At 45.1% G+C, this 24,594-nt stretch overlaps 1 protein-coding gene across 12 annotated transcripts in view; it reads left to right on the top strand.

The window, feature by feature from the left end:
- Positions 1–5,066: 5,066 nt before the first annotated feature.
- The window catches only part of SAP130 (Sin3A associated protein 130), an 87,043-nt gene continuing 67,515 nt past the window's right edge, over positions 5,067–24,594 (top strand). For 5 of the 12 annotated variants that reach the window (XM_055380689.2, XM_063694749.1, XM_019022649.3 and 2 more), the window contains exons 1-7: positions 5,774–5,926; positions 6,722–6,839; positions 15,226–15,461; positions 16,595–16,753; positions 18,228–18,339; positions 19,934–20,058; positions 22,703–22,827. In XM_055380689.2, coding sequence (XP_055236664.1) covers positions 5,855–5,926; positions 6,722–6,839; positions 15,226–15,461; positions 16,595–16,753; positions 18,228–18,339; positions 19,934–20,058; positions 22,703–22,827 — 947 coding nt within the window. In that variant the 5' untranslated portion in view covers positions 5,774–5,854. Of the gene's footprint in view, positions 5,079–5,667; positions 5,927–6,721; positions 6,840–15,225; positions 15,462–16,594; positions 16,754–18,227; positions 18,340–19,933; positions 20,059–22,702; positions 22,828–24,594 lie in introns of those variants that run through there. The other 7 variants (XM_063694750.1, XM_055380691.2, XM_004032532.5 and 4 more) reach the window with 5 other exon arrangements.

Genomic DNA, 24,594 nt, shown 5'->3' with positions numbered 1-24,594 from the left:
CCTAGAGTCTCCTGCCACACCTGGCATGGGTGCTGCTCGGGTGGGGACAGTGGTATAGAATGTGATACCAGGAAGAGAGAGATTCTTGAGTTTGCCCAGGGTAATAAACAGATGGAAGTTGTAAAAACAATGGATACAGGCAAGCTCAAAAGCAACACATCCTTTATGTGTATGGCTCATTTAATCTACACAACAAGCTGGAGATAAATAAGGGTATGCTCATGTTACACAAGTGACCTGGAAGAAACTAGGCTTTCCTTGACTGGGAGGTTGAGTCAAGGGGAGTATTTGGACAGAGGGCAACTGCAGAGAGTCAGTATCGTTGGACTGCTCATGCAGTGACTAAGTGAGAACCGTCTGGGTCTGATGGTAAAGAGGCCCACCAAAGTGCAATTACCTGGCAGACTCTGGGCATACTGCCTATGAGTTAGCCCTGCTCCACAAGGAGCAGTACTATTCAATAAAAAGTTGCAGGCTACTACCACCAGTTTGCCCTGGAATTCTTAAAAAAAATTTTTTTTAAGAGAAAAAAATGCAACAAAGTGTTGGATCACCCAGTGGGTTCTTCCTGTCCACTGTACAGACAAAATCAATCCACTGAGACCGTGGCATTGCAGCAGAGAAAGTGTTTAATTGACAGGAGGTGGGCAACAGGGAAGAATTAGAGTTATCACTCAAACCAGTCTCCCCGAAGGCTCAGAGCTTAGGGTTTTTATGAACAATCTGGTAAGCAGGGGGATAGGGAATGAGTGCTACTGATTGGTTGGGGATGAAACCATAGGGGTGTGGAAAACATTCCTCGTGTGCTGAGTCTGCCTCTAGGTAGGGCCACAGGACCAGTAGAGCCATGAGTCACGAGTTCAGATCGGATCAGAATGAAAGATATCTCAAAAAAACAATCTTTACAACAGTGATGTTATCTATAGGAGCAACTGGGGAAGTCATAAATCTGAGACCTCTGGCCACATGACTCCTGAGCAGTAAAGGATTATAGAAACTGACTACTTTTTAGCAGAGTTCAAGCCCCTCTCATAATCCTATTCTTGTGGTCTTTCGTTGGTTTACAAAGGTGGTTTTTGTCCCCACGCAAGGAGGGGGTTAGATTTAGAAAGGGACTATTATCATCCTTGCTTTCAAGTTAAACTATAAATTCTGAAACATAGCTGAGTCTATACCCAGGAATAACCAAAGACAGCGTGGAGGTCAGAAGTAGGATGGAGTCAAATATGTTAGATATCTCTCACTGTCACGATTTTGCAAAAGTGGTTTCAATCACATCACCAAGTCTCAGGGACCATTCACTGACATCTGACTGACTTCCACAGAACACTCACGTGGAGAATCTGCTTTTCTCTAGAAAATCACCGAGCAGATATGATGCCTATTGTTATCTCTGCTTAATCCATTCAAAAGATCATGGCTGGAAAACACTTTTTTTAAATTTTTTTATTTTTTGAGACTTGCTTTGTCGCCCAGGCTGCAGTGTAGTGGTGCAACCTTGGTTCACTGCAACCTCCACCTCCCAAGTTCAAATGATTCTCCTGCCTCAGCCTCCCATGTAGCTGGGATTAATTTTTGTACTTTTTGTACCTTTAGTAGAGATGGAGTTTCACCATGTTGGCTAGGCTGGTCTCGAACTCCTGACCTCAAGTGATCTGTCCGCCTTAGCCTCCCAAAGTGCTGGGATTACAGGTGTGAGCCACCGCGCCTGGCCAATTTTCAAGAACCTCAAATACTAGTAAGCTCCTGAAACTGGCATAGGGCTTGAATACTTGAGGAGTGTAGAAGGTTCAGTCTGGCTGGGGCACAAGGTGTGTTTTCTGCACACCAAGCTCAGTTGATGGGAATTCTAAACCCTAGTGATAAAAGATGGGTGAAGCACCTGTTTTCCTTTAAGTGTCCACTATGTGCAGGACCAGAGACATGGATGAATAAAGCCATAGCTACTGTCCCAAGTAACTCAGGAAAACTCCAATTTCAATCATATAGTAACGCCGATGTGTTTGTGATTATATTTAGCAAACATTTATTGAATGCTTCCTGGATCTAAAACCCTGTTGACAGGAGATATAAAGACAAATAATTTCTCTGTTTGCCTACTCCAGGAGGAATATGGGCAGACACAGATCAGTGCTGTAAGAGAGGTACTGAGGAAGTTCTATGGAAATATTCTAGAGGGTGGGGAAAAGAGAGGAATTGGAGGAAGGCTTCTTGCCGAAGAGAAACAGTTTTATTTCCAGTTAGGCATTATAGAATTGGCAGAACTCTTCTAGATGATTGCTGAGCATCCTAGCCTATTAGAAGGCACTTCAGGCCAGAGCAAAATGCTGGAAGCCAAACTGCGCAGATAACTAGTAGAAACTGTTGTTGGCAGAGTATCCAGTTTTTGGAGAGGCAGGAGAGACTAAATTATTAAGGCCTTTGGATAATGGGCATAGGGATTTGGAATATATTCTGAAGATATGGAAACATCGTGGATGGGAAGGATAGATCCAGATTAGTGATTTAGAAAAAGAATTCTGGAGGACATAGTGGGTGTAGGAAGAGATTTCAGTGGGGGCAGCAGCACTGCTGCAATTCAGATAAGAAATAATGACAGCTTGAGCCACAGCTATGGAAACAATAGAAAAGGAGGCAGAGGTGCATATCAATGTAATATGGCGGCTGTGGGAGATGGAAGAGTGTGGAACAACATATATGAAGCTGAAGACAGAAAGGATGGTGATGCCAGTAAGTAAACCCAGGTATCAAGGGGAGTACATAGGGGAGGCAAATCAATAAAGGTGTTCAATACATTAACTTTGAGGGGCTTGTTAAGACTTCTGTGTGGATTGGCCCATCAGGCGGAAATATAGGTATACAACTCAGAGAGGTCACCTATGCATAGGTAACATTCTCAAAGATATTTGAGGCTGGGTGTAGTGGCTCATGCCTATAATGCCAGCACATTGGGAGGCTGAGGTGGGCAGATCGCTTAAGCCCAGGAGTTCAAGACCAGCCTGGGCATATGGTGGAACCCTGTCTCTATTAAAAAAAAAAAAATATATATATATATATATACACACACACACACACACACACGTATATATACATATACATACATACAACTCCATCTCAAAAATATATATTATATATATAAAATATATATATTCATATATAAATATATATTTTTGAGACAGAGTTTCGCTCTTGTTGCCCAGGCTGGAGTGCAATGGCTTGATCTGGGCTCACAGCAACTTCTGCCTCCCGGGTTCAAGCAATTTTCCTGCCTTAGCCTCCCGAGTAGCTGGGATTACAGGAATTTGCCACCATTCCCGGCTAATTTTCTATCTTTAGTAGAGATGGGGTCTTTCCCATGTTGGTCAGGCTGGTCTCGAACTCCTGACCTCAGGTGATCCGCCTGCCTCGGCCTCCCAAAGTGCTGGGATTACAGGCATGAGCCACGTGCCTGGCATATATATATGTTTAGTGGGGTGTGGTAGCATGCGCCTGCAGTCCTGGCTACTCAGGAGGCTGAAGCAATACGTTAGTTGAGCCGAGGAAGTCGAGGCTGCAATGAGCTGTGATCACGCCACTGGACTTCAGCTTGGGCTGAACTGAGAACCTGTCTCAAAAAAACAAAAAACAAAAAGGATGACATTTGAAACTGTGGAAATACATTAAACCATTTAGGAAGGCAGTATAGCATTAGCGTGTTGGAGCCCTGAAGAATGCTGTATTTATGAGAAAGAGGAGGTATAATGGAGCTTGAGATAGGAGTAGAAGCAGGAGACAGCCTGGTTCTAGAGGCCAAGGGAAGACATGAGGAGGAATTACTACTGGTCAGTAAGCTAAACAAGATGAGATCTAAGTGAGGACCGATGGGTTTGAAGTTGAGTAGGTGTTGGCAACTTTTGGGGAGCAGTCTGAGAAGAGTGGCAACTCCAAAAGGGATAAGGACTGCCTAGGCAGAGAGGAGGCTGAAGTCTATTACAGGAGTCACTCTTTAGAAGTTTGAGAATGAAGGCATGAAGGTGGAAAACGAAAGTGGCTTGAAGAGGAGGAGTATCTGAGACTCATCCCTGGGCTATAGCCAGGAGCTACTCTCTTCTAACCAAGCAGTTGTCTTACACAGCTGTGCATGATAGGAAGAGGGGGGTTTGAGCCCCATTTATTTCCTAACTAATCACAAAACTCCAGGCCTAAATTACCATCTGGTAAGGGAAGAGGGAGACTTAATCTCTTATCAGACACAAATGTGGCCTCAAAAGATATGGCTAAGTCTTCTACAGGTGCATAAACTCCAACCCTGAACCCCAAACAAAATGACAAAATAAAACTGCCCCCTTCAGCTCCTTTATAATCCGGAAAGGGCGCGCAGGTGCGCCCCGGCCGCCCAGAGCCCTGCGCCCTGCCGGCCTGCTTTCACAGAGCCGCGCCCGCGCTGCGCCTGGCGGCTCCCGCCGCGCGTAGGCTGTGCCGACCGCGGTTCCCGGTGGGGACACCGAGTCCCACTTGCGGCATAGGGAGGCGGGCACCGTCACGACACTGGCCCGGCCCGCGGATCCCTTGGCCGCCGCAGTTGGCCTCCATTACCCTTTCCCGCGCCGCGCCTCCCCGCGGGGAAAATGAAACCCAGTGCCCTCAGGTTAAGGCATAGGGTGGGATCCGCTGTCTTCTCACTTAGCCAAGAGAAAAGGCAGAACCGACTTCAGACAGCAAAGGGGTGTGTTGCCCTGGCCGGGTCGCCTGCGGCCCCGCCCCGGCGCTCTCCACCTCCTTCGCGGCCCGCCCTCCTGGCTCCGGCGACTACATTTCCCAGAGGACGCCGCGGCTCAGAGGGGCGGGCCCGTCCGCTCTCCCGCTCACGACCACCGGCGACTGGCTGACTCGGCAGGGGGCGGGGCCTGCGCCAGCCAATAGACGGGAGGCTCGTTACGGCGGCGGAAGCAGCGGCGCTGGAGTGAGGGGTGGGGGGCAGAGTGCTAGCTCCCCGGCGGTGGCTGCGGGTCCGGAGCCTGGGGACGTCGGCCCCACAGACGGAGAGCGCGCGGTAGCGAGCTCAAGGCGGCGCGGCGGCCACTGGGCGCAGCACCCAGGTAATGGCGGGACGGGCGCCCGGGAGGGAAGGGGAGGAGACGAGGGGGCGGGGCGGCCGAGCCGGGCTGCAGCGTCCGTCCCGTTGCGCGTCCCCGGGGAAGGGCAGAGGATCCTCGTCTCCTGCGGCTCGGACCGCGGCTCTTTCGCGAGCTGGGCACGGCGGTTGGGCCGGCGACAGGGGCTGGGTGTCCTGTGGCGAGGAAGGGAGAGGCACCGGGAGGGGTGGGCTGACCCGGGCGTGGGGGCGTGGCGGACGTGGGCCTTGGCGGGGAAGCAGAGCGGCCGGGGGAGCGCGGGCGGGCGGGCGGGCGGGCGGCCGGCCCAGGGAGTTTGGCTCCTGGAGCAGTTTAAAGTGACTCTCCACATCCGGGCCCTGCGCCCGCCGCTTTCAGACCCTGGCTGAGGCGGGGCCTCCCCGCTCCCCGCCCCCCTCGCCGGGGGCGCTTGTCTTCCTCTGCCATTGGCTCAGCCTCGAGGGGTTTGGGCTGCCCCGGCCAGGCTCGCGCCTGATTGGCTGGCAGTCGGCGGGAGGGTGGGGCGGGCTCTGAACGTGCAGGTCGCTGTGGATTGGTCTTGGGCCTCCACTGACGCGTCGGGCGTGGGGCCAATGGGCGGGCGGGGGAGGCAGGGGCAGGTTCGGGGGAAGAGGACTGCGAGCACAGCGGCGGCCGGGTGGCGGGGGTGAGTGGGGCCAGCGGGGCTGGACAGCGGCGGGCCCCGGGCGCCGCCGCCGCGATCCCTCCCCGCGCCCGCCGAGCACATCGCCGCCGCCGAGATGGGCCCTCCGCGGCACCCCCAGGCCGGCGAGATAGAAGCGGGCGGTGCGGGCGGCGGGCGGCGGCTACAGGTAAAGAGGCACAGTGCTCGTCTTGTGGTCGGGTCCCCAGATCGCCCGTCCGCACCCCCACCCCGGAGACGGGGGTCTCACACTCCGAGGTGTCTGGAAACCGGCGTCCTCCGGTCTCAGCGGGGGCTTCGCGGTGGGGTGGGGTTGCGGGCGAATCAGGGGAGATCGCTTGGCTCCTGAGGGAAAAGTGGGGGGCGATTTTAGGGAAGATGGAGAAGGTGTAGGGTCCTCTGGCTCTGTGAGGGGATCTGTGAAAGAGAAGGAAAAGGAAATCCGTAAATGGAGGCCTTTGCCGAAAAGCATTGGAGAATTCCTTTTGCATCGGGTCTGGATGTAAGATATCCGATCTTTTCTTAGGGCTGGATATCTTCCTCCGAATGTTCCTATGACATACTAATCACAGTTCTGTTCACCTTGGTGTGAGATTTGAGTGTTTCAAAGAGACATGCCATTTTCCATAAAACTTTACACAGAGAAATACACATGCATTGTGGTAATACCTGTCATGTGACTCTTGTACAGGATTCAATGGTGATTTTTTTAGCATAGCAATCCACAAGTATTTATGGAGGGTCATAGTACCCGCCAGCTCCGTATAAACAATATTTGTAGAAAACTTAGGTAGTTTAGATAATGTCTGCATTTATATTGATCCCAAGTTATTGTTTTTAAATAAATGATGCAGCATTTGCTTTTCCAAGGGACTATCTCATAGGTACTAAAGATGCTTTAATTTCTCAGTATTGATTCAGATCTCAGAATCTAGTAATAACCATATAACTGTATGTACTACAGGTGGAAATGAGTTCTCAACAGTTTCCTCGGTTAGGAGCCCCTTCTACCGGGCTGAGCCAGGCCCCTTCTCAGATTGCAAACAGTGGTTCTGCTGGATTGATAAACCCAGCTGCTACAGGTGAGATATGTAATATTCTAACATATTTTTTCCTACTTTAAGAATATTACCAGTTTTCTAACTTAAAAATTAGCAGATTCTTCTAGGATTTTAGTAAATTCTTGTTTAGTGAATTTGAAGAAAGGGTATATTACTATTCTAATTTAAACAAGGCTTTTTTTCCTTCCTGTTTTAACCACTTCATTCACATAGAGTACACATGCAACTTATAGCAAAGCGTGCCTGTAAGAACTGTTTTTGAAATGCATTAATATATTCTTGTTTAATTAATGTCCAGGAGTATAGCATTAGTGCTGTGAGGGAGCCCAGAGGTGTTTAAGGAACAGATCTTGCCTTTTAGGAGTTTATTATCTAGGAAAAGAAGTGGAAAACAAAGGATATGCGGTTTCCCTATGGTGTCTGTGGGGGATTGTTTCCAGGACCCACCTCAGATACCAAAATCCATGATGCTCCACTTTCTGATGTAAAATGGTATAGTGTTTGCATATTACCTATACCTATCCTCCAGTATATTTTAAATCATCTCTAGATTACTTGTAATACCTACTACAACATAAATGGTATGTGAATAGTTGTTATACTGTATTGCTAAGGGAATAATGACAAGAGAAAAAAGTCTGTATGTGCTTAGTACAGATGCAACCAGGTTTTTTTTTCCCCCCTGAATATTTAACATCCAAAGTTGGTTGAATTCACATCAGGGAACCCATGGATACAGAGGGCTGATTGTATACACATAGATAAAACTTGGTTTTTAGTCTTATACCCTTTGAGTGGTAGAAATTAGTGGTTCTCAGTGACAGGTGTTTGGGGAGGTGATTTTTCCTCCAGGGGAGTACTTGGCAATATCTAAAGACATAGATAAAACTTGGTTTTTAGTCTTATATCCTTTGAGTGGTAGAAATTAGTGGTTCTCAGTGACAGGTGTTTGGGGAGGTGATTTTTCCTCCAGGGGAGTACTTGGCAATATCTAAAGACAGTTTGGTTGTCACAACTAAGGAGTACTATTGGCATCTGATAGGTAGAGGCCAGGGATACTGCTTAACATCCTACAAGGTAATGGGAAGCCCCCCACAACAGAGAAGTATCCAGTCCAGTCAGCAGTGCTGAAGTTGAGGAATTCCTTCAAATACTCTTTTTCTCTATGTATTAAGTAAATATATGACATTGCAAAGTGAAATAAATGCTTTTCTATTCCTTTTTCTTCACCACTGGATTCTGGTGTTCCTTATGGTAAATGATACCACTGTCTACTCATTGCTCAAACCAGTAGCTGAGGCTTTTTTTTTTTTTTTTTTTTTGCGCAACAGGGTCTCACTCTGTCACTCAAGCGGGAGTACAGTGGAATAATCACAGCTCACTGCAGCCTCGGTCTTTTGGGCTCCCCAGCTAATTTTATTTTATTTTTTATTTTTTTTATTTTTTTGAGACAGAGTGTCACTCTGTGGCCCAGGCTGGAGTGCAGTGGTGCGATCTCAGCTCACTGCAGTCTCTGCCTCCTGGGTTTAAGTGATTCTTGTGCCTCAGCCTCTGAGTAGCTGGGATTACAGGCATGCGCTACCATGCCTGGGTAATTTTTTTTTTTTTTTGCATTTTTAGTAGAGACAGGGTTTCACCATGTTGGCCAGGCTGATCTCGGACTCCAGACCTCAAGTGATCCACCCTCCTTGGCCTCCCAAAGTGCTGGGATTACAGGCATGAGCCACCACACCCAGCCACATGTTCAGCTAATTTTAAATTTTTTTGTAAAGAGGGGATCGAACAATGTTGCCGAAGCTGGTCTCAAACTCCTGGACTCAAGTAATCCTCCATTCTCAGCCTCCCAAAGTGTTAGGATCACAGGTGTGAGTCACTGTGCTGAGCTGGAAGCATCTTTAATTGCTCTGCGTTTTCTTATGAGCTATGGCCCTTGTCTAATGTTCCAGCCTCATTTCTTACTATTTAGCCTTCCTCCTGCCAACTTAATTTTTTTTTTTCCGATGGAGATGGAGTCTTGCTATGTTGACCAGGCTTGTCTCAAACTCCTGGCCTCAAGGAATCCTCCCGCCTAGGCCTCCCAAAATTCTGGGATTACAGGTGTGAGCCACTTGCGTGGCTGCCAACTTAGTTTTTGTTATAAATTTATTTTAGTTCTCTTTAGACTTGAAGTGACTTTAAGCTACTTATGACTCCTGCTCGATGGTATCTACTCATATTTCTAAATAAATGATTAAAAAATTCCCAATTTCACGACTTTGGGACTTTGCACATTCTTTTCCTTTTGCCATAGTCTTCCTTGTTCCTTTCCATATACTTAACTTATTTGGCTAATTCCTTCTTTTTTCAAGTTTCAACTTAGATGTTATTTTCTCTAGAAGAAAATTATTATTATTCTCTAGAATAACAGAAGATTCTATCTTCCATAACAACTCAGGTAGAGAATCTAGAAATAGAACCAGATATATATAGCCAATTGATTTTTGATAAAAGTTCCTAAGTAATTCAATAGGGAAATGATAGTCTTCTTTTTTTCTGAGACGGAGTCTCGCTCTGTCTCCCAGGCTGGAGTGCAGTAGCGTGATCGTGGCTCACTGTAAGCTCTGCCTTCCAGGTTCACACCATTCTCCTGCCTCAGCCTCCTGAGTAGCTGGGACTACAGGCGCCCACCACCGTGCCCGGCTAATTTTTTGTATTTTTTAGTAGAGACGGTGTTTCACTGTGTTAGCCAGGATAGTCTCGATCTCCTGACCTCTTGATCTGCCCGCCTCGGCCTCCCAAAGTGCTGAGATTACAGGCATGAGCCACTGCGCCTGATAGTCTTTTCAGTAAAACAGTGCTGGAAGATCATAACATCATTATGGGGGAATAAAGGCTGTGTGCGGTAGGCTCATGCCTGTTATCCCAGCACCATGGGAGGCCAAGGCAGGTGGATCGCTTTGAGCTCAGGAGTTTGAGATAAGCCTGGGCAACATGGCAAATCCCCGTTTCTACAGCAAATACAAAAATTAGCCGAGGCCAGGCTAATTGTACAGTGGCTCATGCCTGTAATCCTAGCACTTTGGGAGGCTGAGGTGGGCAGATCACCTGAGGCCAGGAGTTCGAGACCAGCTTGGCCAACATGGTGAAACCTGTCTCTACTAAAAATACAAAAATTAGCTGGGCGTGGTGGTGGGTGCCGGTAATCCCGGCTAATCGGGAGGCTGAGGCAGGACAATCACTTGAACTTGGGAGGCAGAGCTTGCAGTGAGCCAAGATAGCACCACTGCACTTCAGCCTGGGCAACAAAGCAAGATTCCGTCTCAAAAAAAAAAAAAAAATTAGCCAGGTGTGATGGCTCATGCCTATAGTCCCAGCTACTTGAGAGGCTGAGGGGGAGGATCGCTTGAGCCTGGGAAGCGGAGGTTGCAGTGACCTGAGATCTTACCAATGCACCCCAGCCTGGGTGACGGAGTGAGATCTTGTCTCCAGGAAAAAAAAAAACAAGAACTTATAACTCAGTAGTAAAAAGACAAACAACCTGATTTTTTTTAAGATGGGAAAATATTTGAGTACAGAAGAGCTAGATAAGTGCCAAAGAAGCACATGAGAAGATGCTCACCATTATTAATCCTCAGGGCAGTGCACATTAAAACCACTGTGGGAAACTACTGCACATCCAGTAGAAAGACTGAAATTACAAAGACTGACAATACCAATGTTGGAATGGTTGTAGCACAAATAGAACTCATACTTTATTGTTGGGAATGCAAAATGGCTAATCACTTCAAGAAACAATTTGGCAATATCTTATAAAATTAAATATACACTTACCACACCACTGAGCAATCTCATTCCATAGGTATTTATCAAAGGTAAATGAAAATGTATGTTTATACAAGGACTTATATTCACATGTTCATAGAAACTGTATTCATAATAGCCAAAACAGGGTTCTCACCAAATGTGTATCAGATGGTGACTGGATAAGCAAATTGTTGTGTGTCCATCCGTGCAGTGGAATGCTACTTGGCAATAAAAAGGACCAGACTACCAATATACACAACATTATGGATAACCCTCAGTAACATTACACTAAGGAGAGAATCCAGATACAGAGGACTACAGATGGTATGATTGTGTTATATGAAATTCCAGAAAAGACTATGCCATAGTGACAGAAAGCAGATCGGTGGTTTCTGGAGAATAGAGGTTGTGGGGAGGGAATTGACTGCAAAGGGATGTGAATGAACTCACTGGAGTAACAGGAAATGATCTGTATCATGATTGTGTTATACCGCTGTATACTTTTGCGAACACTTATCTAATGTTACACAAAGAATTAGTGAATTTTATATGTAAATTGTACCTCAGTAAACCTAATTGATTAAAATGGACAAAAGATAAACATGCACTTCACTAAAGAAGATATATATGAATGGGCTGGGATCACATAAAAAGATGTTCAACATTACTAGTCATCATGGAAATGCTAATTAAAACTACAGTGAGACACACACTACAACCCACTAGAATGGCTGTATATCAAGCATGAGTAAGGAAGAGGAGCAGCTTGTATACTGCTAATGGGAACAGGCAATGCTACAGTCACTTTGGAAATGACTTCGGCAAAGTTAAACATATACTTACCATTTGACCCAACCATTCTGCTCTTTGGTGTTACTGAGGATATTTGTAAAAAAATTATTGAACTTTTCTGGTAAACCAGTGGTGTTATTCTATGTAATTTATTCCCCAATAAAGAGGTTTTATAGATCAAAATTTTAAAAATTCTGAATGACCTGGGAGAAAAGTCAATATATAGTGAAAAAGAAAACGTATATCAGTCTTTTCTTTCCTCTCTGTTTTTTTTTTTTTTTTTTTTGAGATGGAGTCTCGTTCTGTCGCCCAGGCTGGAGTGCAGTGGCGTGATCTCGACTCACTGCAACCTCCACCTCCCGGGTTCAAGCAGTTCTGCTGCCTCAGCCTCCCAAGTAGCTGGGACTATAGGCGCCCGCCACCATGCCCAGCTAATTTTTGTATTTTTAGTAGAGACAGGGTTTCACCATATTGTCCAGGCTGGTCTCAAACTCCTGACCTTGTGATCCCCCCGCCTTGGCCTCCCAAAGTGCTGGGATTACAGGCTTGAGCCACCGCTCCCGGCCACATCAGTCTTTTCATCCAGCACTTGTACTTTTAGAAATTTTTTCCTGAAGAGATCACTGGACAAGATTGTTGATAAAAGCAAAAATTTGGAAATAACCTAAAAGCCCATCAATGATACAGTGATTTTAAAAGCTACAGTACATCTATACAATAGAATCCCATTTCACTTTTTTTTTGAGACAGAGTCTTGCTTCATTGCCCAGGCTGGAGTGCACAGTCTTGGCTTGCTGCAACCTCTGCCTCCTGGGTTCAAGTGATTCTTCCGCCTCAGCCTCCCGAGTAGGTGGGATTACAGGCAACCGCCATCATGCCCAACTAATTTTTGTATTTTTGTGGAGACGGGGTTTCACCACGTTGGATGATGGTCTTGAACTCCTGACCTCAGGTGATTCACCTGCCTCAGCCTCCCAAAGTGCTGGGATTATAGACATGAGCCACTGTGCCCGGCCCCATTTCACCTTTAAAAAATCATGCAGTATTCTCTACTCAGTAGTTCCAATCCTAGGTATATATTGAGTAGAAGTGGTACATATGTTCACCAAAAGACATGTACAAGAACATTACTAGCACTATTCAAAATAGGAAAAAACTGAAAACTAAAGTGCCTCTTAAGAGTAAAATGGATAATTTGTACGTTACTCATGTGTCGTACTATATACAGCATTGAGAATGAAAGATCTACAGCTGTGTACGCTAATGTGAATGAATCTCATACCTGTAAGTGAAAGAGGCAAAGCACAATAGGGTGTATTTGTTATGAGTCTGTTTACGTAAAGTTAAAAAACAGACAATACTAATCTATAGTGTTACAAGGTAGAAGATTGATTTCCTTCGGAGGATAGTGGCTAGAATAGGGCCAAACTAAGGGTCTCTGGGGGACCAATAATGTTTTCTATCTTGAGCTGGGTGCTATTTACTCAGGTTTATTCAGTTTGTGAAAGTCCATTGAGCTGCACAGCTAACATTTGTGCACTTATCTTTATGAAAATCATACTTCAAGAAAAAAAAGTCAAATGAATAAAAACCCAAAATTTAAAAGAAGCGAGAACTGTCACCAAAACTTTTAAGTGTTGGTGCCTTTGTAGGGTAAGTTTGGGGGCAACATCACTTTGTTTATGGTACTCCAAATAATTTAAATTCTCTACATAAGTAAATATTATCTTTATGCTCAGAAAAAAATATTATTTTGGAAAAATTATAGACAAATATGAGTTAATATTTTCACAAGCTCTTCCTTTATTATATTAGTATTGTTCTCTGATTTTTTTCCACTTAATTTTTTTTTTTTTTGACACAGAGTTTTGCTCTTGTGCCCCAGGCTGGAGTGCAGTGGCAGGATCTCCCAACCTCCGCCTCCCGGGCTCAAGCAATTCTCTGGCCTCAGCCTCCTGAGTATCTGGGATTACAGGTGTGCACCATCACACCTGGCTATTTTTTGTATTTTTAGTAGAGACAGGGTTTCACCATGTTGGACAGGCTGATCTCGAACTCCTGACCTCAAGTGATCTCCCCACCTTGGCCTCCCAAAGTGCTGGGATTACAGGCGTGAACCACCACGCCCGGCCTCCACTGAATTTTTAAATACTTAATTTTTAAATAGGCCAGGTGCAGTGGCTCACACCTGTAATCTCAGCACTTTGGGAGGCCAGAGGTGGGAGGAACACTCGATCCCAGGTATTCAAGACCAGACCAGGCAACATAGTGGAACTCTGTCTTCATAAAAAAATAAAACAATTAGCCAGGCGTGGTGGCGTGCGCCTGTAGTCTTAGCTGCTTGGGCAGCTGAGGCAGAGGATCACTTGAGTCCAGGAGTTTGAAGCTGCAGTGAGCTGATATCCTGTCACTTCTTTACAGCCTGGGAGACAGAGTGAGACCTTATCTCAAAAAAAAAATTTTTTTTAATTAAAAAAAAGTTTAAAATAGATTGTCTTCTGGTAGACCAAAACACCAAAAGAAAAAGAGCATACGTTGGAAAATATCTCTCCTATCTCTGTCCCTCAGTTTTGAAAAATTATATGTTCTTAAAGTTAGGAACCGTACTTAAAATATCTTTTTTTTTTCTTTTTTTTGAGATGGACCCTCACTCTTGTTACCCAGGTAGGAGTGCAGTGGCGCAATCTCAGCTCACTGCAGCCTCCCATCTCCTGGGTTCAAGTGATTCTCCTGCCTCATCTTCCCTAGTAGCTGAGATTATAGGTGTGTACCACCACGCCCAGCTAATTTTTTTGTATTTTTAGTAGAGGCGGGGTTTCACCACGTTGGTCAGGCTGGTCTGGAACTCCTGACCTCAAATGATCCACCTGCCTTGGCTTCCCAAAGTGCTAGGATTACAGGCGTGAGCTGCTGTGCTCAGCCCCCCACCACCTTGTTTTTTTTTTTTTTTTTGAGACAAAGTCTCACTGTGTCATCCAAGCTGGAGTGCAGTGGCACAATCATGGCTTGGCTCACTGCAGCCTTGACCTCCCAGGGTTAAGTGATCCTCCTCCCTCTGCCTCCAATATAGCTGGGATTACGGGTGCATGCCACCATGCCCATTTAATTTTAAAATTTTTTGCAGAGATGGAGTCTTAACTGTGTTGCCAAGGCTGGTCTTGAACTCCTGGGTTCAAGGGATCTGCTTGCCTTGGCCTCTCAAAATGCTAGGATTGCAGGTGCAAGCCACTGCACCAGCCATACTTTTTTTTTTTTTTTTGGAGACAGTCTTCCTCTCTTGCCCAGGCTAGAGTGCAGTGACGGAATCTTGGCTCACTGCAACCTCCACCTTTTGGGCTCAGGTGATCCTCCCACCTTAGCCTCCCAAGTAGCTGGGATTACAAAAAAACGTGGTTTGTGGTTTTTGGGGTTTTTTTTTTTTTTTTTTTTTTTTTGTATTTTTAGTAGAGATAGGGTTTTGCCATGTTGGCCAGCATAAAATCTCTTTTTAATGTCAGGCTTTTATAACTTTTTAAGAGGATGTTTTAAATGAAATTGTCTTATATCCTGTATTGTACTTTTAACTATTTCGGCTCATTTTAGATGATTTTCAGGTAGTTTGTTCATAAGGCTACAATACCCAGAATAAATTCTATATTCCACAGTTGTGGCTCTTTTGTTTGATGTCCATCAGGAGAATCCAGTGCCCATATTGACCTTGTTAAGAAAACATCACAAGGAAATGGCCACTTTGTCAATCCTGAGATTTAACTTCATGTGCCACTCTTGTCTGTGCTGCTATCTTACACTGGGAGACTGTGACATACTGTCTCACTCTTAATGTCTTTACTAGTCAATGATGAATCTGGTCGAGATTCTGAAGTCAGTGCCAGGGAGCACATGAGTTCCAGCAGCTCCCTCCAGTCCCGGGAGGAGAAGCAAGAGCCTGTTGTGGTAAGGCCCTATCCACAGGTGCAGATGTTGTCGACACACCATGCTGTCGCATCAGCCACACCTGTTGCAGTGACAGCCCCGCCAGCACACCTGACGCCAGCAGTGCCACTTTCATTTTCGGAGGGACTTATGAAGGTAATGGAGAGGGTTAAAACTTCACACTGAACCAGAGCTCGAGACTGGCTAATGTTTGTAACAATTTGTATAAAATCTTAGGCTGTATCTTAGGATCACATTTCATTTTTTCTTTATGACATATGAGTTCAGCTCCTTTCTGTAACTCAGCCCTGATTTTCTGCAGTGCCTTGTCTTGTGCTACTGGGCAGTTGGCATCATAGGATCTTTGCTGTTATCCATTTTGATACTGATATTATTCAACTTATGGGCATGTTAAGTTAGATACAATCTTGAAGGGACCCTCTTTTTTTTTTTAAGCCAGTCAGATTTAGCAGTGGGGGCTTAATGACACTAATGTTTTGTTTCTGTTATTATTTGAGACGCAGTCTTTCTCTGTCATCCAGGCTGGAGTGCAGTGGTGCGATCTTGGCTCACTGCAACTTCCACCTCCAAGGTTCAAGCAGTTCTGCAGCCTCAGCCTCCCAAGTAGCTGGTATTACAGGCGCACGTCACTATGCCTGGCTAATTTTTGTATTTTTAGTAGAGATGCGGTTTCACCATGTTGGCCAGGCTGGTCTCAAACTCCTGGCCTCAAGTGGTCTGCCCGCCTTAGCTTCCCAGATTGCTGGGATTACAGGCGTGAGCCACTGTGCCCAGCTGACAGTAATGTTATAAGTTCAGATAACCCAGTACCATGGGACCAAGTGGAGTGGCACTCTTCTTTAAGGTGTGTTTTAATAACTGGTTAATTTGGGGGTTTCTGAGAATATTGCCTGTGTATTACCTTGGGGTTGTGTTTCAGTTACTGGGAGTTTTGTTCAATCCACCCAAACTTGGGAGGCAGCATCATGTAGAAGAAAGGGTGTGGGCTGTGAGCCATACAGCTCTGGGCTTTATTCCCAGTTCTGCTTCTTACTGTGTGTGTGGCTTTGAGCAAGTCAGTTAGCCTTGCTTTGTATGTTTCTTTTTCTGTGAAATAGAAATGCTAGTACTTCAATGGAAACACTGTGATGATAATAGATAAAATGTATAAAGCTTATGGCATCTTTCCTGGCACATTGCAGGTTCGATTTGTGCACTCTTAATTGTGGATTGAAACGCATCACCAGTATGAGGCCATTGATATGTTTGGTGTGGTTTTCTGTTTGCAGCCGCCCCCGAAGCCCACCATGCCTAGCCGTCCTATTGCTCCTGCTCCACCTTCTACCCTGTCACTTCCCCCCAAGGTTCCAGGGCAGGTTACCGTTACCATGGAGAGTAGCATCCCTCAAGCTTCAGCCATTCCTGTGGCAACAATCAGTGGACAACAGGTTTTTCTTCCTTTTAATTTGCTGATTTTTGAACTGAAATGCCAAACTGTTGATCATGATTTATTGAATGCTAGCAGTACATTAGTCATGGTAATAAAAAAAGATTAAACAGTCACTGATACCTGCAAGTGAAGATAGTAGGTTTGAGAGAGAAGGATAACTGTAAAGGGAGTAGAAGCCAGTGTCCATAGTGGTCATTTAGCCAGAATTTATTGAGCAGCTACTAGATGCTCGATTCGACCCTAGTGTGATATATAAATCTAGATAAAACAGTCCGTGTCCTTGAGAAGTCCGGAGTCCAGTTCGTGTTTGGTTTTAGCGTCAAGAACTGCCTTCCGGGGGTAGGCAGTGCTGCTCTGTGGTTTCTCTGAGGAGAGCAGATGTGCATCTCTTGGGATAGGTTACCTCAAGCAGCTCTCTAGTTCCAAACTTTTTTTTTTTTTTTGAGACAGAATCTCACGGTGTCACCCAAGCTGGAGTGTAGTGGTGCAGTCTTGGCTCACTGCAACCTCCACGTCCCGTGTTCAAGCGATTCTCTTGCTTCAGCCTCCCGAGTAGCTAGGATTACAAGCGTGCATCACCACGCCCAGCTAATTTTTTTATTTTAATAGAGACGGGGTTTCACCATGTTGGCCAGGCTGGTCTCCAACTCCTGACCTCAAATGATCTGCCCGCCTCAGCCTCCCAAAGTGCTGGGATTACAGGCATGAGCCACCGCACCCAGCCTTAGTTGCGAACATTTATTCTGAAGTCTTCTGTTTTAAGGTTTTCTTGTGAAATTTTGCAATCCTACTCTGCTGTGTACCTGATTAATTAAATATTTTACATTTTTTACCTGGGGAAAAAAACTAAATCTAAAAACTTTCCCTTCACATTTTCAAGAAAAATTTATATCCCAAAGAGGTGTACTGTGTTTTTTCCTTTTGTCATACTGCTGAGTACTCTCAGAAGTACCAGAACCCTTAGCTGAGAAGCCCTGAACTCTGTGGTTTGGGAGAATGTAAGGGACATTTCAGGGTTGAGCTGAAGAACTGGTAGGGAGCACCTGTTGGATACTAACTGACATTTACTTAGAAACAAAAAAGCTTAAAGAATGGATGGATGCAGTGGTATGTAAAGGAAATAGTGAGAATGGGAAAAAAAATAAGCATTTGGCCAGAACAGGGAAAACAAGTGTGAAAGGTAATATCGCAGATGAGAGTCTCTAAACGTAGATATCAAAGTATATTATCTGTTATTATGTGGGCCTGCAGCAGTTGTGGGGTCCTCATACTTCTCACATGCCTGTTAGCACAGTTCATTGTATGGTATGGCATGTAAAAGTAGCTCAAGCTGAATGTCCTTAGCCCTTTCCCTTGGGATACTCACTATCTAAAAGAAACAACCTGACCCACATTTGGAGGCAGGTGACTTCCTAGAGGCAATGGCTAAAGAGCAAACATGTAAAAATAACGTTCTATCCTCTTTCTTTCAGGGCCATCCCAGTAACCTGCATCACATCATGACTACAAATGTGCAAATGTCTATCATCCGCAGCAATGCTCCTGGGCCCCCTCTTCACATTGGAGCTTCTCATTTACCTCGAGGTAACGACTTGCAAGTTTTGTTCAAACTCTCAAAATGCAGTAGTAGATATACATTTGGTAAAATACATAACACAGAAGGTATCTAGAATCAGCTTGTTAAAGTTGCAGAACAACAGTCTGCAGAACCGTGAACCAAATAAACCTCTTTTATTTTAAAAGAAAAAAAGGCCAGGTGCTGCGGTTCATGTCTATAAACCCAACACTTTGGGAGGCTGAGGTGGTAGGTTCACTTGAGTCCAGGAATTTGAGACCAGCCTGGGCAACATGGCGAAACCCTGTCTCTACAAAAATACAAAAAATTAGCCAGGTGTGGTGGCATGCGTCTATAGTCCCATCTACTCAGGAGGCTGAGATAGGAGGATGGCACTCAGGAGGCTGAGATGGGAGGATGGCACTCAGGAGGCTGAGATGGGAGGATGGCTTGAGCTCGGGAGGCAGAGGTTGAAATGAGTTGAGATTGCACCGCTGCACTCCAGCCTGGGTGACAGAGCGAGAACCTGTCTCAAGAAAAAGAAAAAAAATTGCAAGACAGTAGAAATAAACTTAGAGCAATCCATGTTTTTAACATGGTTTAATATGTGCTTATTATAGTTGTATTACAAGTGTGTATATTTATGCAATTAAAGTGTTTAATATGGTCTAAAATTGTCCTTTATATTGAGGAACTGCCCAAGCTTTGATAATCTCAACATGGTCTTTATTATTAGACTGCTTATCTGCAACATGGTCTTTATTTTTAATACATAAGTCACAAATATTAATACTGAATATTTTTAAAGTTCAATGATGATCTTTACTCAGTTTTTTAACTTATGTAACAATAAAATGATGATGGTAATTATTTTTTGAGACGGGGCCTCACTGGGTTACCCAGGCTGGTCTCAGATTTCTTGGGCACAAGCGATCTTCCCACTTTAGCCTCCTGAGTGGCTGGGACTACAGGTGTGATCCACCACACTGGCTAAGATTAATTTATTTTTATCCTTAAGTTCTAATAGGTTATGAGGTAATAAATGAGTTTTGACTAGAAATTTTTACCTTTTATTGGAGACTTTACAACAATTGGAGATTGTTGGCAAAATCAAGTTAGCAAACACAAGACCAGGTTTGCTTGGTTATAGCATAACTCAGCAGTTCTCCAAATGTGGTTCACAGGCCCTTATGGGGGTCTGCAGGGTGAAAAGTGCAGGGTTAGGTTTAAGGTTAGGGTTCATAATGTGTCCCTTTCACAATGTCAATGTCTGCTCTAGTGGAACGAAGACTGGAAGGCAAAGTGTCCGAGCCCTCGTCAGAGCTGAGGCAGTGGCATCACACTGCTGTTCCCTGTGTGCTTTACCACTGTGCACACTTGCAGTTAACAGAAACAAAAAACAGCAGCTAGTTTCACTTAAGGTTGTCTGTGAAGAGGCAATATAAATTATTATTAAATCTCTTGAATACACATTTTCTTTGTTTTCTCTGTGATGAAATGGGAAGTATACATACTATACTTCAGCTCAATATTGACATGCTATCTGAGTTTTGGGAAACATACTGATTATTTTCCCAGGGAATATAACTAGAATAAATATAATAAACACTTTTTTTTTTCCAGGTGCAGCTGCTGCTGCTGTGATGTCCAGTTCTAAAGTAACCACAGTCCTGAGGCCGACCTCACAGCTGCCAAATGCTGCTACTGCTCAGCCAGCAGTACAGCACATCATTCACCAACCAATCCAGGCACGTTGGAGCCTGGGGTGCCTTAAGGGCCTCATTGGAGTTATTCATTCTGCCAGGCACTAGGCACATCCTTGACCTCAGGGACTTTCCATCTAGTTGCCAAGACATAGGGAAGTTTGAAAGATGCACAGTGTCATGTGGCAAGCTGTAAGAATGCAGAGGAAAGATGGTGGGAAGCCTTCCTGTTGGAAAGGCTGTGCTAACGAGGAATCAGAGAAGTGAAGAGGAAGTGAAGGGGGAAATGAACAGTGGCAAGGAGGGGAGTGATGGTTGTAGACAGCAGTTAGTAAAGGCTAGCTAGGATTGAGGGATTTTAATTTGGATTGGGGGGATCTGTGGACTCCTAAAAGTTAGGCATATATCTATGTATGTTCCAAGAACATGGTCCATGCCATTCAGCTTTTTCTTAAGGAAATCTATGACCTCATTATTACTGAAGTATAAAAATATTTGCAGGAAATATAGTATCTATAAATTGGGTTCTCTAGGATATGGAGTATAAACTAGACTTTATATACAGTAGAGAGCCACTGCGTTTTTTTGTTTATTTGTTTTTGTTTTTTGAGATAGTCTCACTCTGTTGCCCAGGCTGAAGTGCAGTGGTGCGATCCCAGCTCACTGCAACCTCCGCTTCCTGGGTTCAAGCGATTCTCCTGCCTCAGCCTCCCAAGTACTTGGGACTACAGGTGTGCACCACCATGCCCGGCTAATTTTTATACTTTTAGTAGAGACAGGGTTTCACCCTGTTGGCCAGGCTGGTCTCGAACTCCTGACCTCAAGTGATCTGCCTGCCTCGGCCTCCTGAAGTGCTAGGATTACAGGCATGAGCTACTGTGCCCGGCCAAAAATCATTTTTATCTTTTTAACACAATGGCTCTGTGTGTCATTAAAGTAATACTGTTGAAAGATGAGATTAGGCCAGGCGCAGTGGCTCACACCTGTAATTCCCAGCATTTTGGGAGGCCAAGGCGGGCAGATTGTCTGAGATCAGGAGTTTGAAACCGCCTTGGGCAACATGGTGAAACCTTGTCTCTACTAAAATGCCAAAAAATTAGCTGGGCATGGTGGCGTGTGCCTGTAATCCCAGCTACCTGGGAGGCTGAGGTGGGAGACTCACTTGAGTCCGAGAGGCAGAGGTTGCAGTGAGCCAAAATCGTGCCACTGCACTCTAGCTGGGACGACAGAGTGAGACTCCATCTCACAAAAAATAAGAAAGATAAGATTAATCTAGCTGAATCACATACAGGAGGTCTGTCCCCTTAAGCACTTTCAGGGGACAGACAGATGTATGAAACAACTGGGTTTAAGATAATAAGGAAGTCTTGATTATGACACTGGGTAGTATCTGTCTAGCCTACAGCTTTCAAGATAAATACTTTTCTGGCCAAGAAAACAGAGTCGGAGGAGTATTAGGCCTCTAGTAGTATATGTGATACATACGAAGGGTTAGAGGAAGACGAGAACCAAGACAAGGAGCTCCCGAGTGAGGAAGCTGGTGCTGTAGCCCTAGTGTGAGACACGCACCTGCACATGGTAGAAGCGGCAGGTAAAAGGGCTGCAGATGAAAAGCAAGGATGAGGGATGGGCAGAGCTCGGCCATTTAGATGCATGTTTCAGGGTTAAGAGCAAGGGAAGAATCAGAACTCAGGTGATTCGAAGAATAATGGTGGGTACGTGGATGAAGCCCAGTGTGGAGCTTATTTTTCAGAGGAAGATTTCACACGTAAGTGTGATAAGGGCACTCTGTCCATGTGAAAACATCCAGAAAGCATATGGGCACCCTGAACGATTACCTAGAAAAGAATACTGTTACCTTGAGTTGCCCTTGTACTCACTAACGTAGATGGCCTGAGAGCCAACAGCTCTATTCAGCAGCTGAGTAGGCCCTCTGTGGAGGTGCTGGGTTGGATGGCAGCGTAAAATGTCTACACCAGGACCAACAACAGACCTGTGGCAACTCTAGATTGAAGGGTGAGATCCCAGTGGTACCAATAGTAGGGCAGAATTTTGACTCCAATCACATTTGTACAGGAGGGACTCATACTCATGTACTGTTCAATCAAAATGGGATTTTTTTTTTTTTTCAAAACACTTGTCAGTGGTATCTTAATAAGGGATTTTTTTTTTAATAATTCTGACTCTTAGTCTTTTTTTTTTTTTAATTTCTATTTTTTCAAGACAGTTTCTCTCTTGTTGCTCAAGCTGGAGTGCAGTGGTGCGGTCTTGGCTCACTGCAACCTCTGCCTCCCAGGTTCAAGCGATTCTCCTGCCTCAACCTCCTGAGTAGCTGGGATTACAGGCGCGTGCCACCACACCCGGCTAATTTTTTTTGTATTTTTAGTCAAGACAAGGTTTTACTGTGTTAGCCAGGCTGGTCTTTTAACTCCTGATCTCAGTTGATCTGCCCACCTCAGCCTCCCAAAGTGCTGGGAATTACAGGTGTGAGCCACCGCACCCAGCCTGGCTCTTGGTCTTATAACAACCTATCTGAAAAGAGAATTCCTTAATTGGAATGGTGAGAATTTATTTTTACTTGGGCAGAAACATGCTTATCTGTAGGCTCAAGTTTCAAATTACACATTTAGTATTTGACTTCCTCTATTTTATTTTTGTTTTAAATGAACTGTTTTTTCTCTTTTGGTAGTCTCGGCCACCTGTGACCACCTCCAATGCCATCCCTCCTGCTGTGGTAGCAACTGTCTCAGCCACCAGAGCTCAGTCTCCAGTCATCACTACGACAGCGGCACATGCTACTGATTCAGCACTTAGGTATACACGGGGAGTATGAAGTTTGAACCTTCCTGCCATCCTCCTCCTTCACTCTGTTTTCTTTCGTTCCTTTATTTAAGTAAATATTTATTGAGTGGCTTTTTTTTTATAATGAGCTATGTAGTGTTCTAAATCCTGGGGCTAAAGCTGTGAACAAAGAAATTCCTTCCCACACAGAGCTTCTGTTTTTACAGGCTGGAGACGCGATAAATATGTAGCTTTTTAGATGGTGAAAAGTGCTTTGGAAAAAAATAAGGGTAAAAGGGATTGGGATTGACAGGGTGGGTGGTGCAGGGGACTTACAGTTTCATGTAATGTGGTCAGAGAGGGCTTTGTTGATAAGAATACATTTCAGTAGAAAATGAAAAGATACAATGAAGTGAGTGAGCTATATGGTTATCTGAGAGAAGAGTATTCTAGGCAGTGGGAACAGTAAGCGCAAAGGCTCTGAGACAGGATTGTGTTTGCCACTTATAAGGACCACCAGTGAGGCCAAGGTAGCAAGAGTTAGGTTTGGGGAGGTAGCAGGGTCTCCAGATCACATAGGCCGTTAGGAGCCACGCTAAGGACATGGACTCAGCTGGGGCATGATGGAAAGCCTTAGTGGAGTTTTTAGCAGAGCAATGCAATGATCTGAAGTTTCAGTTGGTTCAGCCTGGTTGCTGGATAGAATAGGCTCTGGAGAGGCCAAGTTAGAAGCAGAGTTGGGTAGAAGGGTATAGCCAGCATGTAGGAGAGATGAAAATGGATGTAGAAAGACATGATTAGATTCTGGGTAGATTATTATTATTTTTTGGAGACAGGGTCTCACTCTGTCGCCCAGGCTGGAGTATAGTGGCACGATCGTGGCTCACTGCAGCCTCAAACTCTCAGGCTCAAGTGATCCTCTTGCCTCAGCCTCCCAAGTAGCTGGAACTCCAGATGTGCACCACCATGCCTAACTAATTTTTTTATTTTATTGTAGAGACAGGTTCTCACTTTGTTGCCCAGGTTGGTCGTGAACTCCTGGGCTCTAGTGATCCTCGCGTCGCCCTAAGTGCTGGGATTACAGGCGTGAGCCAGCCACCACACCTGGCCCTGGGTAGATTTTGAAGGATAGAGTCAAGAAGATTTCTGAGGAATCACTGGGGCAGGCGGTGGGGGTGTGGGAGTGTGAAAGAAGGAGAGGAGTCAGGATTATTTGCCAGTGCTAGTTGGCCTGTATACCTAACAGGGTGGAGGACAGTGGGAGGTTTAGGAAAGGAGTTTTATACTTTGATTTTAGGCATTTTAAGATTGTGATGGCAAGATATAATGGCTCATGCATGTAATCTCAGCACTTTGGGAGGCTGAGGCAGGAGGATCACCGGAGTCCAGGAGTTTGAGACCAGCCTGGGCAACATAGGGAGACCCCATCTCTTTAAAAAATAAAAAAGTAGCCAGGCATGGTGGTGTGTACCTATGGTCCCAGCTACATGGGAAGCTGAGGTGGGAGGATGACTTGAGCCCTGGAGATTGAGTCTATAGTGAGCTGTGATCGTGTCACTGCATTCCAGCTGGGGCAACAGAGCGAGACCCCATCTCCACCAAAAAAAAAACAGACAGGAAAAGGATTTAGGCTAGGTGCAGTGGCTCGTGCCTGTAACCCCAGTGCTTTTGGAGGCCAAGGTGGGAGAATCACTTGAGGCCAGGAATTCAAGACCAGCCCCAGCAACATACCAAGATCCCATTTCAACAAATTAAAAAAAAAAAAAAAGGTAAGCGTCGTGGCATGTACCTATAGCCCTA

The sequence above is a fragment of the Gorilla gorilla genome, chromosome 11 (assembly GCF_029281585.2).
Source record: "Gorilla gorilla gorilla isolate KB3781 chromosome 11, NHGRI_mGorGor1-v2.1_pri, whole genome shotgun sequence".
In the NCBI taxonomy this organism is placed as follows: domain Eukaryota; kingdom Metazoa; phylum Chordata; class Mammalia; order Primates; family Hominidae; genus Gorilla; species Gorilla gorilla.
This window is presented reverse-complemented; position numbering and strand designations above follow the sequence as displayed.